The sequence below is a fragment of the Salvia splendens genome, chromosome 1, assembly GCF_004379255.2.
Source record: "Salvia splendens isolate huo1 chromosome 1, SspV2, whole genome shotgun sequence".
NCBI classification, from domain to species: domain Eukaryota; kingdom Viridiplantae; phylum Streptophyta; class Magnoliopsida; order Lamiales; family Lamiaceae; genus Salvia; species Salvia splendens.
Window position 1 is genome coordinate 37,582,156 of NC_056032.1, and position 12,876 is coordinate 37,595,031.

General features: G+C 37.2%; 2 protein-coding genes across 4 annotated transcripts; one reads left to right on the forward strand and one right to left on the reverse strand.

The window, feature by feature from the left end:
- The first annotated feature begins 2,309 nt into the window (after nucleotides 1-2,309).
- On the forward strand, nucleotides 2,310-7,684 carry LOC121749302 (YTH domain-containing protein ECT3-like). Of its 3 annotated transcripts, none has more exons than XM_042143887.1 (10): nucleotides 2,310-2,516; nucleotides 3,350-3,404; nucleotides 3,557-3,618; nucleotides 4,382-4,529; nucleotides 5,201-5,268; nucleotides 5,380-5,724; nucleotides 6,068-6,547; nucleotides 6,737-6,949; nucleotides 7,044-7,217; nucleotides 7,307-7,684. In XM_042143887.1, the coding sequence occupies exons 2-10, from the start codon at nucleotides 3,377-3,379 to the stop codon at nucleotides 7,406-7,408; spliced, it is 1,620 nt and encodes a 539-aa protein (XP_041999821.1). In that variant the 5' UTR covers nucleotides 2,310-2,516; nucleotides 3,350-3,376; the 3' UTR covers nucleotides 7,409-7,684. The 3 variants fall into 3 exon arrangements, with proteins under 3 accessions (XP_041999821.1, XP_041999818.1, XP_041999824.1); XM_042143884.1 differs by lacking the exon at nucleotides 2,310-2,516 and adding an exon at nucleotides 3,125-3,185; XM_042143890.1 differs by lacking the exon at nucleotides 2,310-2,516 and having other exon boundaries at nucleotides 3,562-3,618.
- A 493-nt stretch (nucleotides 7,685-8,177) lies between these two features.
- LOC121749316 (zinc finger CCCH domain-containing protein 40-like) lies at nucleotides 8,178-11,887 on the reverse strand. The gene is made up of 5 exons (XM_042143899.1): nucleotides 11,692-11,887; nucleotides 11,443-11,575; nucleotides 10,244-10,513; nucleotides 9,546-9,769; nucleotides 8,178-9,092 (listed from the first exon to the last, which is right to left on the reverse strand). The coding sequence occupies exons 2-5, from the start codon at nucleotides 11,545-11,547 to the stop codon at nucleotides 8,306-8,308; spliced, it is 1,386 nt and encodes a 461-aa protein (XP_041999833.1). The 5' UTR covers nucleotides 11,548-11,575; nucleotides 11,692-11,887; the 3' UTR covers nucleotides 8,178-8,305.
- Nucleotides 11,888-12,876: the final 989 nt, after the last annotated feature.

Consider the following 12,876-nt stretch of genomic DNA (forward strand, 5'->3'; position numbering starts at 1 on the left):
CACTATGGGGGCGGCGCGCCGGCCGCCGCCGAGTTATAGTGTGGAGGACGTCCGCCCCGAGGCGGACGAATTTTCCGGGGCGGACAGCCCTTCGGCGTGTTTTGTGCGAGGACGCGCCGGTCCCCGATCGCCGCGCCTATAGGCGCGCCGGCGATCGGAAGAAGGAGTAGGGAGATTAGAGAAGGAAGGAAAGAAGGAGTAGATAGTCACACTTTTGGAGAGAGAAATAGGGGTATTGCACGTTTTTGGAGATATAAATTTATACATCTTTTTTATTCGGTTCCAATTGTTTACGAATATTCGATCCCAATTATCTCATTTTCTAATTATTTACATTCCGATAATTTTAATTATAATTGATTTAAAATAAACTAAAACATTAAAATAAAAATTAGTTATAAAATTTGGGGCTATTGGAAGTGTCCACCATAGTGGCGGAAACAAATTTTTGGGGCTATGGACAATAAAATTGGGGCTATGGACAAAAAAGGGGACGGGGCTATTGGAGTGTCCGCCTTATAGTGGACACATGGTGGCCCTCTAGGGCCACCAAAGTTGGCCCAGCCACCAAATATGGCTCTCCATGGCCCTCCACAATGGTAATAAAACCCAAAGACAACAAGGGCCACGAAATGTGGCCCTCTCCAAAATAAAAATTAATTTGTTTATTTTGTTTAATGATATTTTTTAATTTAACTACAATAAATTTAATTAGACTAATAATTTCAAAAATAAACATAATTTAATAAAAAAAGTGAATTAGAGACAAATTTTCGTCGTATTATAGATAGAGGAAAATTATACAACGATATTTTTTTAAAAACACTAAAAAAAAGACGCCACGTTCCTCTGCTGATGGGAGGATGACTGAACCCGGTATTGGGGCGATTGTGGACTCCACATCTGATTTGGAGGGGGGTTGGACTCGATCTCCACGGTTGGGAAGATGAGAAGTTGTCGTATCTCGAGTCTCCATATCCCGGGGAATCACCATCTCTACCTTGCATTTTTGATAGGATTAAAATTAGGGTTTTGAGGTGTAAAAATGGAGTGGGAAGAAATGGAAATGGAAGTGTAATATTTATAAAAGAATTTTCGAAAAAAAAATATCAAATTTCGCCGGCCGGGCCGCAAATCTCGGCTCTCTGCAGTGGTGGGCCGCGGCTCTCTCTCGGCCCTCGTCTTCCAGCCGCACTTCGTGGCTCTCTGCAGTGGGGGCTGCGCACCCGAGCCACCTTTCGCGCCCCCCCCACTGTGGACACTCTAATAGGTGCGCTTTCTCCTGTTTAGAGTATCCACAATGGCGCCTAGCGCACCGCCTAGCCGAGCCTCGACGCTAGGCGGTGTGCTCGACGAACCATTGCAACCGCCTAGCGGTTTTCTGAAAAAAAAAATCGCCTAGCGCTAGGCGATATACGGGTGCTCGGCGATCCGCTCGGCGCCATTGCAGGGTCCAGATCGCCGAGCGCATCGTCCAGTGGATTTTTTAATTTTTTTTATTTAATGTTTTTTTTAATGAAACTCATTCTTGGTTGTTTTCTATTTTATAGAGACATCCTTGAATGTTTTATGTTCCACTTTCGATGTGAGATAAACTCATTATTGTTTGTTTCTCTTTTATAGAGACATCCTTGAATGTTTTATGTTCCACTTCGATGTGAGACAAACTCATTATTGGTTGTTTCTCTTTTATAGAGACATCCTTGAATATTTTATGTTCCACTTTCGATGTGAGACAAATTCATTCTTGGTTGTTTCTCTTTTATAGAGACATCCTGGAATGTTTTATGTTCCACTTTCGATATGGGACAAACTCATTCATAGTTGTTTCTCTTTTATAGAGATATCATTGAATGTTTTATGTTCTACTTTCGATGTAGGACAAACTCATTCTTGGTTGTTTCTCTTTTATAGAGACATCCTTGAATGTTTTATATTCCACTTTCGATGTGGGACAAACTCATTAATGAAGATGTTGTAATGTTATTTTAATTTTAATGAAGTGTGTTTTTTTAATTAATGTACTTTTTTAATTTTTAATATTATTATTGAATTTTCCCGTATCTGTGTCGTAAATTTAATTCCGTATTTTGTGTGATTGTCAATTATTATTTGTTTTATATAATTAGGAGTGATGTGGCTAGACTATTGCTGGACTATTTGCTTGTTCTGATGATATGACAGGTGGATTTTTAGTGCTGATGATGTGGCAGTAGGAGTTTGTGGCTGAGCTATGACGGGGCAAAAACCATTATGGATGCTCTTATTGGCATATTTTTCTCTCTCTTTTTTCGGTGGCAATTTTGGGCTTGCTCTGCAATTTTCAAGTTACTCCTTGAATGGATCTCAAGTTTGTCTCTATTTCTTTTCTGCGTCATGAATTACTTGTGTAAAGCTTCGTATGCATTTAGACCGAAGAGGGTTTTAGCTTCGTATGCATTCAGAATTGAAGCTCTAAAGCCATTTGAGTTGTCGTGTTCATCTCTGTTGTGTCTTCAGGGGTTTTGGCTTCCAAGGTCTCAGTCACACTTCCTCCATTTCTTTCTTTTTCAAATATAGTAGTAGTATGACATTTTCTGCTTACTGAGAGTGATATACGAGTACTTCGGTAAAGCAGCACGAAATGCGCGTGTTTTTTTTTTCTTTTTCTATTGAGGGTTAGCTCTAGCCTCAAAACAGCACGAGTTGCTAATTTTTATGTATTACTGCAATATGTTATGGAATATCTTCTGTACACGTGTATGCGCTGTTTCATTATATCGGCATATTATGATTTAAGCCACTCTTAATCTTTGATTTAAGCCTCTCTCTTTTTTGGCTCTGATGAATTCATGGTTATGCGTAAGAGGCAATGGCTTTCTTTGCTTGTGGCTATCAGAATAAAATTTTTCTGTTCGACCAAGTCAAAATTTTGTGGACTTTCCGAAGATAATACCGTTTGTTACGGGATATGTGCTCTCTCCCCAAAATTAGTTGAAAAATAGTAGTACTCCTATATCCATTTCTTGTTTACACATGAGCCACGTAGAAGTCCTATCACCCTTTTATTTTTATTCATTAATTCTTTTGGTTAGTAAAAGTTGAGCCTCTTTTTCTATATATTAATATCTCAGAACTTGTAAAGGGATAACAATCTCGAGTGTGTTTCTTAGAGGAGAAGAATAGCGTCATCCTTTGCACTAGGGGTATGGACGTTAACTCTTGAACTTTCCATAATGTTTCAGATGTTCTGTTTATTGACAAAACCTAATGTTTTGGCCATAGGAAAGGTCAACTGAAGTGATTATATAACATGACCTGGCTTTGGTGCTGGCCACTTACCTTACTAAATTATTTTTGTTTATTGTAGGTCAACAAGATAATATTGGAGTTTAACATGGCCGGGGACAAGCTAATACAGACATGTACGTCCTTTTGGTATTTTGGTCAATGGGAATGTAATATGACTTGAAGAAAAACTGATTGGCACTTCTTCCCTGCAATATTGACGTTTGCTTGAACGTTTTTAGTCTTGTATTGTTGAAGATTCTATCTGATGCCATTTTCTTGCACGCAGATCAGCTAAATGCCCCTGCTGCAAAGTCCGAATCATCAATCAATATTCCTGATAAAAACATGGTTAGAGTTTGATGACTTGGTTTATTTTAATGTAAAACTATTAGCTTCTCTTGTTACTTGTTTTTAAGAATTAAGATGGGCTTTATTGTCATATGATTCTTACTGATATTCATTTAATATAGTCCTCATGACTCATGTACAACATCTTGTTTTCCTATGTAAATGTCTACTTGTATATGTTATTATGTTTACTCCACCCCTTTATGGAAAGAAGTACTAATTGTTAAACCCTCCTGAGTTCCTTTGTTACTTGCTAGTTGCTACAAAGAGTAGAAACAGCTGCACCTTCTCCGTCACTGGACTGGTGTTGCTATTATTCATGTGATTGATTGTGTTTGAGCTGATTTTATTTGCCAAGGTGCTCTGCGGTCCTCTTGTGAGGCATTTCAATCATCTCCATCTACTTAACACGCTTCTTCTTTCACCTCTCGAGATATTCTTATATAATTGCATGAAAATATTCTGACAACAGCACAGCAATACCATGATTATGGTTTTTCAAAATTAAATTTTCAGGGGGACTGGACACAAATAGTTTACAAACAGTGATTAATATGGTGCAAAAGAGCTTTCAATTTTGTGCATATTCTTTTTCTTTCTTGCATTTATAATTATTGAGATGCATCATGCATGTATATAGTTTTGAAGCATATGATTCTGCAATAATTTTCTCAAGTGAGAGTAAAAAAAATTGTATTCTATAACCGCCCTATATTGAGATTACAATAATATGTTTTTGTAACCGTAGGCCTCATGTTTTCAGGTGAAAGATGAATTACCATCTGAGTCAGTGTCATCTGTATCTGCTGGGAGCAATGCTGTATCTGGAAAAGGTGCAACTGATCAACCTGTAAGTTCAGATCAGGGTGTCTCTTACCCGCCTACCAGCTGTTATGATTACTATCATTCAGGTAAGGTTTTTATCTTTAGCTGGAATTTACAACAACAGTTTAGATCTTATAGCATAATTGTATATCCATGATATTGAACCTCTGACATAAGATATACTCCCTCCGTCCCCCATTAATTGCTACATTTTATGATAAATACTGTAGTACATATTATTATAATTTAATACCATTCTATTATGTTATGAAGAAGCTGCAAGAGTTCTGAAGAAAAATAATACTATCTCTGATCCCATTAAGCTTGGCCTGTTTCTTTTTGACATGGTCATTTAGGAGAGTGAGATTATAGTGTAAGGTGTGTGTGCCCACATATATAATGTAGTGTTTAAGCGATTACCCAAAAAGGAAACAGGTCATGCTTATTGGGATAGCTAAATAGTAAAACAGTCCAAGATTAATCACTAAAGGGATGCAGAGAATATCACATTAGGCAATGAAATTTATTAGTTTATGGGGTATTATATTAGTCAAGGTTGCTGCCATTAATATAGTTATGTGGTAGAGTTTATAAACTATTCAGTTGTTTCTTGGTTATTAGAATTGGGTGAGCATTTGGGTGCTGTAATGGTTGGATGGGTGTATCTACTTATAATTGTTATCTTGAGATATTTGTAGCTGCGGTTCTTCTAAATTAGACTTTAACTTGATCAAATATTTTCCTTATGTTCTAATAGGTTACAATGGTAACTTTACCCAGTCTGTTGACAAAGATTTTTCTAACACACCTGGTGGTTCTTATGCGGTATGGTCTTTCTGATTTGCCTTCTTGATTTTGTAAACTCCTGTTTTTCTGATTGTGACTTCATTATGTCTTGAATTTTACTTCTGATATGGTGATTCTCTGATTTACCAGGGCATCCAACAAGATAATGCTTCTCTCCTATATTACGTTCCTAGCTATGGTCCATACTCAACTGGTTTTGTTGGTGTTGATGGAAAACAAGCTTACACATCATCAGAGTATCCCTGCTCATATGGGTCAGAGGTGTTTCCATATTATACATATGATCTGGCCTATGCTGGGAATGGTTCGTTTAGCAATAAAAGTAGCTCTGGGAGGTCAAATGGATTTAACGTTGGCAAAACTAATGGCAACCTCTCAAGCAAATCCTCAGCTTTGCCTTATAATTCCAAAACCCAACAGCCAAATTCTTCGAGGTCTATGTATCAGAATCAGTATCTTCATCCTTTGAAGAAGGTAGTTTTTCTTGGGATCAGTTTTCATATATTAGTGTGTTTGTTTAAATTATACTTCTAAGCTGTAATTATTTGAAATCCGGCAGCTTGTTTCGGTGATGGATTATCAGATTTGTTTTAATTGGAGAGGAGTAGCGAATGATAACTATTTAATACGGAGTATTTTTTTTTGTTGAGAACCTCATAATTGCAGTATATTCCCAAGTTCACTTTGTTATTACCAATTCATTTGGGCTATAGAATAAATTGTGCAAATATTTTTGATATTGTATATGCCTTCTGTTGTACTTTAATATCATAGCTGTCTTGTTAGACATCTTATCTTGATTTTTATTTTCTTGCAGTTGGGTGCTGGTCTCCAGCCAGCTGGAAACTTCTCTTCACTTACCAGCCGGAATCCTCGTTCTTTTCCGCAATACGGTCAAGTAAATTACCAGTCGAATGTTGGGTTGTGGAACAACAGTTACAGATCCAAGTCAAGAGAAAATTTTGGCAGATGTGGAGAAATAAATGCTGTGAGTGAACTAACTCGTGGCCCTAGGTCTGACAATCGGAATTCCTCTAAGTTGCCAGCTGAAGTTGAACAACTGGGTCTTGCAATTGATAGGGATAATTACAACTTGCAAGAGTTTGAGGCAGAGTATGATAGTGCAAAGTTCTTTGTAATCAAGTCATATAGTGAAGATGATATTCACAAATGCATCAAATATGATGTCTGGTCAAGTACTCGAAATGGTAACAAGAAATTAGATGCTGCTTTCCGTGAAGCTGGTGCTAAAATGACACAGGCAGGAAAGAAATGTCCAGTTTTCCTATTTTTTTCGGTGAGCTTGTGCTCCTTTATTGTGATCTAGTATTAGAAGTCAGTAGTTACTGTTATTGGTCACATGTCATTTATCTTCTTATAGACATATTATTAGCCATATACTACCATTTATCCTTTATATAGTTCTTCATCTAATTACTTTTGTATCCGGTAGTTAAGAGTCAGAAGATTCTTTGATTGATTTCAGGTGAATGGAAGTGGGCAGTTTGTTGGTGTTGCTGAGATGATTGGGCAGGTTGATTTTAGTAAAAATATGGACTTTTGGCAGCTCGACAAATGGAATGGTTTTTTCCCATTGAAGTGGCACATTATAAAAGATGTCCCCAACACGCAATTGCGACACATTATCCTTGAGAACAATGAGAACAGGGCAGTCACTTATAGCAGGGACACTCAAGAGGTAGTATTTCCTTTTTGGGCAAGCTCATCATTTTAGGCTGATCTTGTTTAACTCTGCATTGTGATCCTGTTTAACTCTGCATTGTTTCTGGCAGATTGAACTGAAACAGGGCCTAGAAATTCTAAGCATTTTCAAAAATTATTCTGCTAAAACTTGCGTACTCGATGACTTCAACTTTTATGAAAACCGTGAGAAGGTGCTGAAGGCAAAGAGGGGTGGACGCACAGTTTCTCAAACCACCAATGGTTTTAGAAACAGTGATTATGAGGTGAACCTTTGGTTATGCACACACTTGTGTGGTTACTGATGCTGATGCAAAATGTTTTACGTCTGACTCATGTCTAAAATGAATTGTAGGCTGGAGAGTCCGCCAAGAACACTCAGTCAGATTCTTCATCACTTGCTGAGCTGACTAAAAATCTTTCGCTCGAGGCTCAGCCACTGCAGAGTAGTATATGAGCACGATCAGTTAAGACAGTATAAGAGAGAGTTTGCTTTTCATCAGTTTTGTTAGGCAAGTTTAGTCATTGTTAGTGATTCCCATCATCCTGATGGTTTTATCTTTTTAAAGATTCATGTCTTACTTTCCTATGTTTGGATCTATTAGTTTTATTAGCGATATTAGTTTTCTGGATTATTTTCACATATCTGCAGGTGAAGTAGACTGTCATTGGCTGTATGCTGAATATCAAATTTAGATCAATAGTTTCACGTCCATTTCTCTTTTTGATAGGATCCTCTATATTGCAGTTTTCAATTTTTTGAGCAACACATCAGTAATCAACAATATGATTTCTACTTGCATGTCGTCATCAAATTGTTGGATAGAATATTGATAACATGGAAAAGAGTAATTGACTGAAGAATGCATAAATTTGGTCACTTGGGTTTTCCTATTTCCACCTTTGAGAAACATGTACATTGGTTTGAGGAGATACAGAAACATAATTCAAGGTTTGAAATTGTCAGATTTTGTGCTATTTGTTCGTCTTTGATTTAAGGGATCTATGGACGAAAAAATATGTACATTATCTGCTTGAATAGATTGTTTGATCAAACCCTAAATATGGTACAAACTGGCCTCCATTGAATATTAGTAGTAATTTTGATGATGGAATGTATTTCAACAGAAGTTCCAATTAATTTCAACAACATTTTGACCTGGAATATATTTCTATCTAGGCCATAATATTATGGAAGATTATAAGAAACAAACAGACACCAAAGGGGAAAGGAAAAGAAAAGTTTTATTATGTAGCAACCATGTTCAGAAAATCAAGAGCTTAAACACAGTTGAACCATAACTGGATATAAATTTTTTGGCAACAATGGCACAAGCATTCTAGAATGCAGCATTCATGGCTGCTGCGACGTCCCAGTAGCTGGAGCAGTTTGTTGATGGTGTTGTTGATTAGGTGGTAGCACTGGAGGAGGTGGTCCCATGTAGCCATACTGCTGGTAGTACGGTGGGTAAAATTGACCTGGAGGGGGCGCCATGCTCGGGTAGCCATACTGCTGAGCTTGTTGATGCTGCTGTTCAGAACCACCTCTATTTTCATTAGATGCAGATGACCCACTGGAAGGCCCCTCTTGAGATGGAATGAGGGCACCCATCCTCTGGGGATCCATAGAAGGATAATACGCCCTCTCATGCTGAGGCAGAGGAGGAATGTTGAAATATGGCACTGGTGGCGGTTGAGTCTGACCGCCAGGTGGGGGAGCCTGAAGAGGCTGGTTCTGTTGCTGCGATATGACTGCCCTTGGGAGCAACCCACTGTGAGTAACGGCTGCTTGCTGCTTTGCTTCATCAGAGCCTTCAGAGTCCAGCTTTGGAGCTTGGGGTCTGCCCCACAGTAGCTTCATCCTCAAGCCTTTAATAACTAGTTTGTTAGCAAGTTCCTCAGCTGCTTTCTCAGCACCTTCTCGTGTCGTGTAAGTCACGAAAGCACAGGCCCTCTGGAGAACCATCTTGACAGACTCAATTTCTCCATGTGCATAGAAGTTGTCCCTTAGATCCTGCTCGGTAATCCTAGCATCAAGCCCTCCCACATAGAGGGTTCTAATGCTCTCATCATCGGGAGGCTCCAAAGAAGGCATCTCCCCAGCCTTGCTCAATAGCTTCATTGCCACTGGATCATTCACTCTGCAATTGTATGAAATAAGACAGCAACATACTGAGTATATTATGAGAAGATAAACCAAGCATAGACTAATCCATTGAGCTGGGGAAAAGAGGAACAGAAACAGAGAGTACAAAGGATGAGAGAAGTAGACACTAATATATGTACATCATTTATTAGCCAGCACCACAAAGCTGAACAGCAAAAAAATGATAGATATGAAATTTCAACTTATAGTATACTATAAGGCTTGACAAAAATTATATCCTGATACCAACTAGTATAACATATGATGTGGAGTGAACCAGCTGATTTTGCTATCCAAACCTCAAAATATGCAAGGCTGCAAGACATATTACCAAATCAAAAGACCAATAAATAGTACATACAATGCGATATTGTTAGCATTCATGTACAATAATGCATGCATATAGATAAGAAAAAGATCTTTATGTAATAAAATGATTTTAACATACCCGTAGTAGCGATCTTTAATGTTTTGTTGAGACAATTCACCTTCAACAGGCATCTCGTGCCTGTAAGGGCACTCTGGACCTCTTGTACATTGACCACGAACATAGAAACTGCAAACATGAGCTCGGTTTCTCTTGTAATATGGTGTGGTTCTCTGGAGCTTCAAAATAGTATCATTTGGACGAGCCTTTCCAAATGAAGACTCATAATCAATCCCAGCCCTTGTCTGCATTTAACTAGTTTTTTAGTTATCAAAAGTGGATCAAAGAGACGCATTGTAACTATCATACTACTAATCTGAATATAAAAGCACAGTTAAAATCTTCAAGCAGCCTGAGAATGAATGGAAGGAGGCCAAAACTAGCAAACAAGAGACTTTTGGCCCAGCAACATAGATTTCATGACTTGGGGGCCTTTGTAGATCAAATTGCAAAACTAATAATATGTATTTACAACAGAGAATTGTTAGCAATCTTAGCACCAAGAAAAGATGCCACAAGCAGCTAAAATGTTGCAAATCACAAGAGCTTGCCCATAAGATCTATTGGCATTTAACTTTCAGGCATTCCCCTAACCAAGTCATTTGAATAGGTAATAGCAGATATGAAACTGTTTTTGATGAGTCCCAAATTGGTGAAGACAATAAAAAAGTAAATTCCAATCAAGATATGTGCATGGAAAGAGTTTGAAGGAAGCATACCTTGCGATCATGCTCCTCTGCAAAGTATTCCCTATTCACATCACTCTTTGGAATGGCATCATTAGAATCAATACTCAGGGCAGTATCGCGAACCTGAACGGGCAATCCATACTCAAGATCCAAAAGGCAAACCTGACAAACACTTTTCAGCTTACTACAAGTTTGGCATATCTCAGATTTCTTGTATCTTGCATCACGACCAGGCCTCCACCTGAACACCGTAAATGGCCGAGTGCAGATCTTACACTCCTTATCATAATCTGCTTTTGTCTGCAGCAAAGTGCAAGTATGAGTAAAAAAGTACAAGGGAAATTTTACAATATTCACACTGCAAACAGAAGCCAATCGAAATCACGAACATTTACCAACAAACCGTCTACCAAAGAGATTATGTTGCACACAATAGAGTAGGGATGTCTGTAGCCCGCAACCCGTGGACTGGCCCGAATAGCCCACCAAATTTATAGGGTTAGGGCTGGAAATTTCTAACCCGATAAAATTAAAACCCGATTAGCCCGCACCCGATTAACCCGCGACCCGTTATGGCTAAACTTGAAAACACGATGGACTGGCTCGAAACACAAGTTCTATTATTCTATTTTTTACTCCTAATTCGACACTTCATTGATTAATTTTATAATATAAATAACTACAAAAATAACTTTCAATTTTATATTAAATATACAAATTATATATTGAATTTTTATTAATATAATAATTGATAAATAAATTAAAAACTTCAAATTCACTTAAGAATATTTAAATTTCTAAAACATGCATTAAAATTTCACGAAATATCTCAAATATTAGTATTTGATCATGTTTATGATTGAGTTTGACCATATATCTCAAATTTATCATAATTAAATATTTTACATTTTATGAATATAACTAATTTTCATCATTATTTATTTGATTGATCGCATGTTAATCTTATCGGTAGCAACCCGATTAACCCGCTGGGCTAGCCTAAAAGCTCGGGTTAGGGTTGAACATTTACAACACGAAAGAATTCACAATTAGCCAGCACCCGATTGACCCGCAACCCGATGGGCCGGGCCGATTGGCATCCCTACAACAGAGTATCATAAACATCTTAACGCTAGCTCAGATCCTACTTCCACATTAAATCAATCTCTACACGCATAAAACAATGCACAATCAAAGAGAAAATTGGCAACACGAAACCGCAAAAATACCATTCGGACGTATGGATTGTCGCCAAGGCATGACTCGCATATAATTGGGAAATCAGACCGCTCCCACCCATCGGCTTCCGCGTCCCTCAGCAGCCTGTGTGCCATTCTATGCCGAACTTGCAAATTAATTATCCTGAAAGGAAGAAATAGAAAATGAAATCAGTTAGAACCCTAAGAAATCAAATGATGCATATAAAAGTACCAATCTTGCCTCAGAACAGAAACCCTAAAATTGCACTCAATGCGTACCTTGAAGTTGTTTTTCCACGAAAAGACAAGCTACCGTAGGTGCGATATAAAAGGAGTCGCGGAAGGCGGCGGCTTATGTAGACAGAGTCGGCGGCGTCGAGAGGGCGGAGAGAATTCGAGAGGATGGCCGAGAAATGAGAACTCGGGACGATTGGTTATTTAATTGAGGGTTATTAGCCTTAAGGCCACGTTTGGATATCCTTTATTTTTTTCTAGTTGAAATTCGTGATTGTCTTAGCCGTATATATACTACTTCTATCCGTACTACTCTAAGTAGAGCATTTCTATTATGACATAATGTTGTTTTCTAAATTAAGTGGAGAGAATAAAGTAAGAAATAGAAGAAAAAAGTAGAGAAAATAATGTTTCCTTTTCAAGAAATGTATCATTTAAATATGACATCTCAAAACAGAAAAATGATTCGGATGGAGGAATTACATTGCTACTAGTACTATTTTGCTCTTTCTGACTATATTTATCAGCAAATAACCACTCAACCACTTTATTTAATCTTTAATTAATTTCTATCACATCCACATTATTTATCCAATCCAACTTTATACTCTTTCAGCGTCAACCATTCTATTGTATTATAGTATATATTTTTATATTATTTTTAATAATAATATCATTACATACTAGTACATTAAAAAGTGACGCACTTAAAATTTTAAATCACACAACCAAAAAACAAAAATTGAAACAATTAAAATACAAAATTGAATATTAACAGTTGCTGCTCAAAATAAATGCTAAAGAATAGACATTAGTTGTGAGGAAGCATATAGATAAATATATACAGATGCTTGTGAGCTTTGAACATATGATACCGGTAATTATGTAAGAATCATCTTGTTATCTTGTGTGCTTTTGAAATGAGTGTAAGAATCATCTTGTTTTCTTGTGTTCTTTAGAAATGAGTTTCTAGATATGTTTTGAGATAAGCTACTTATATTCACTATAATTTGGAAAATTATAAAAACTAGGGAGATTGATATTTGGGAATTGGAGAATATATTTTTCTCATCATCCATGGTAAATAACAAGAGATACTGAATAAATAAGAAATTATAGAAAAAGAAGAATTATATGTAAAAAAAGGAGATTTTATGTGTATAACTATATCAAATTTGGTCTATTTCTATAAAAGAATGAAAAAAATCTGAGTTTTGGTATAATATATTA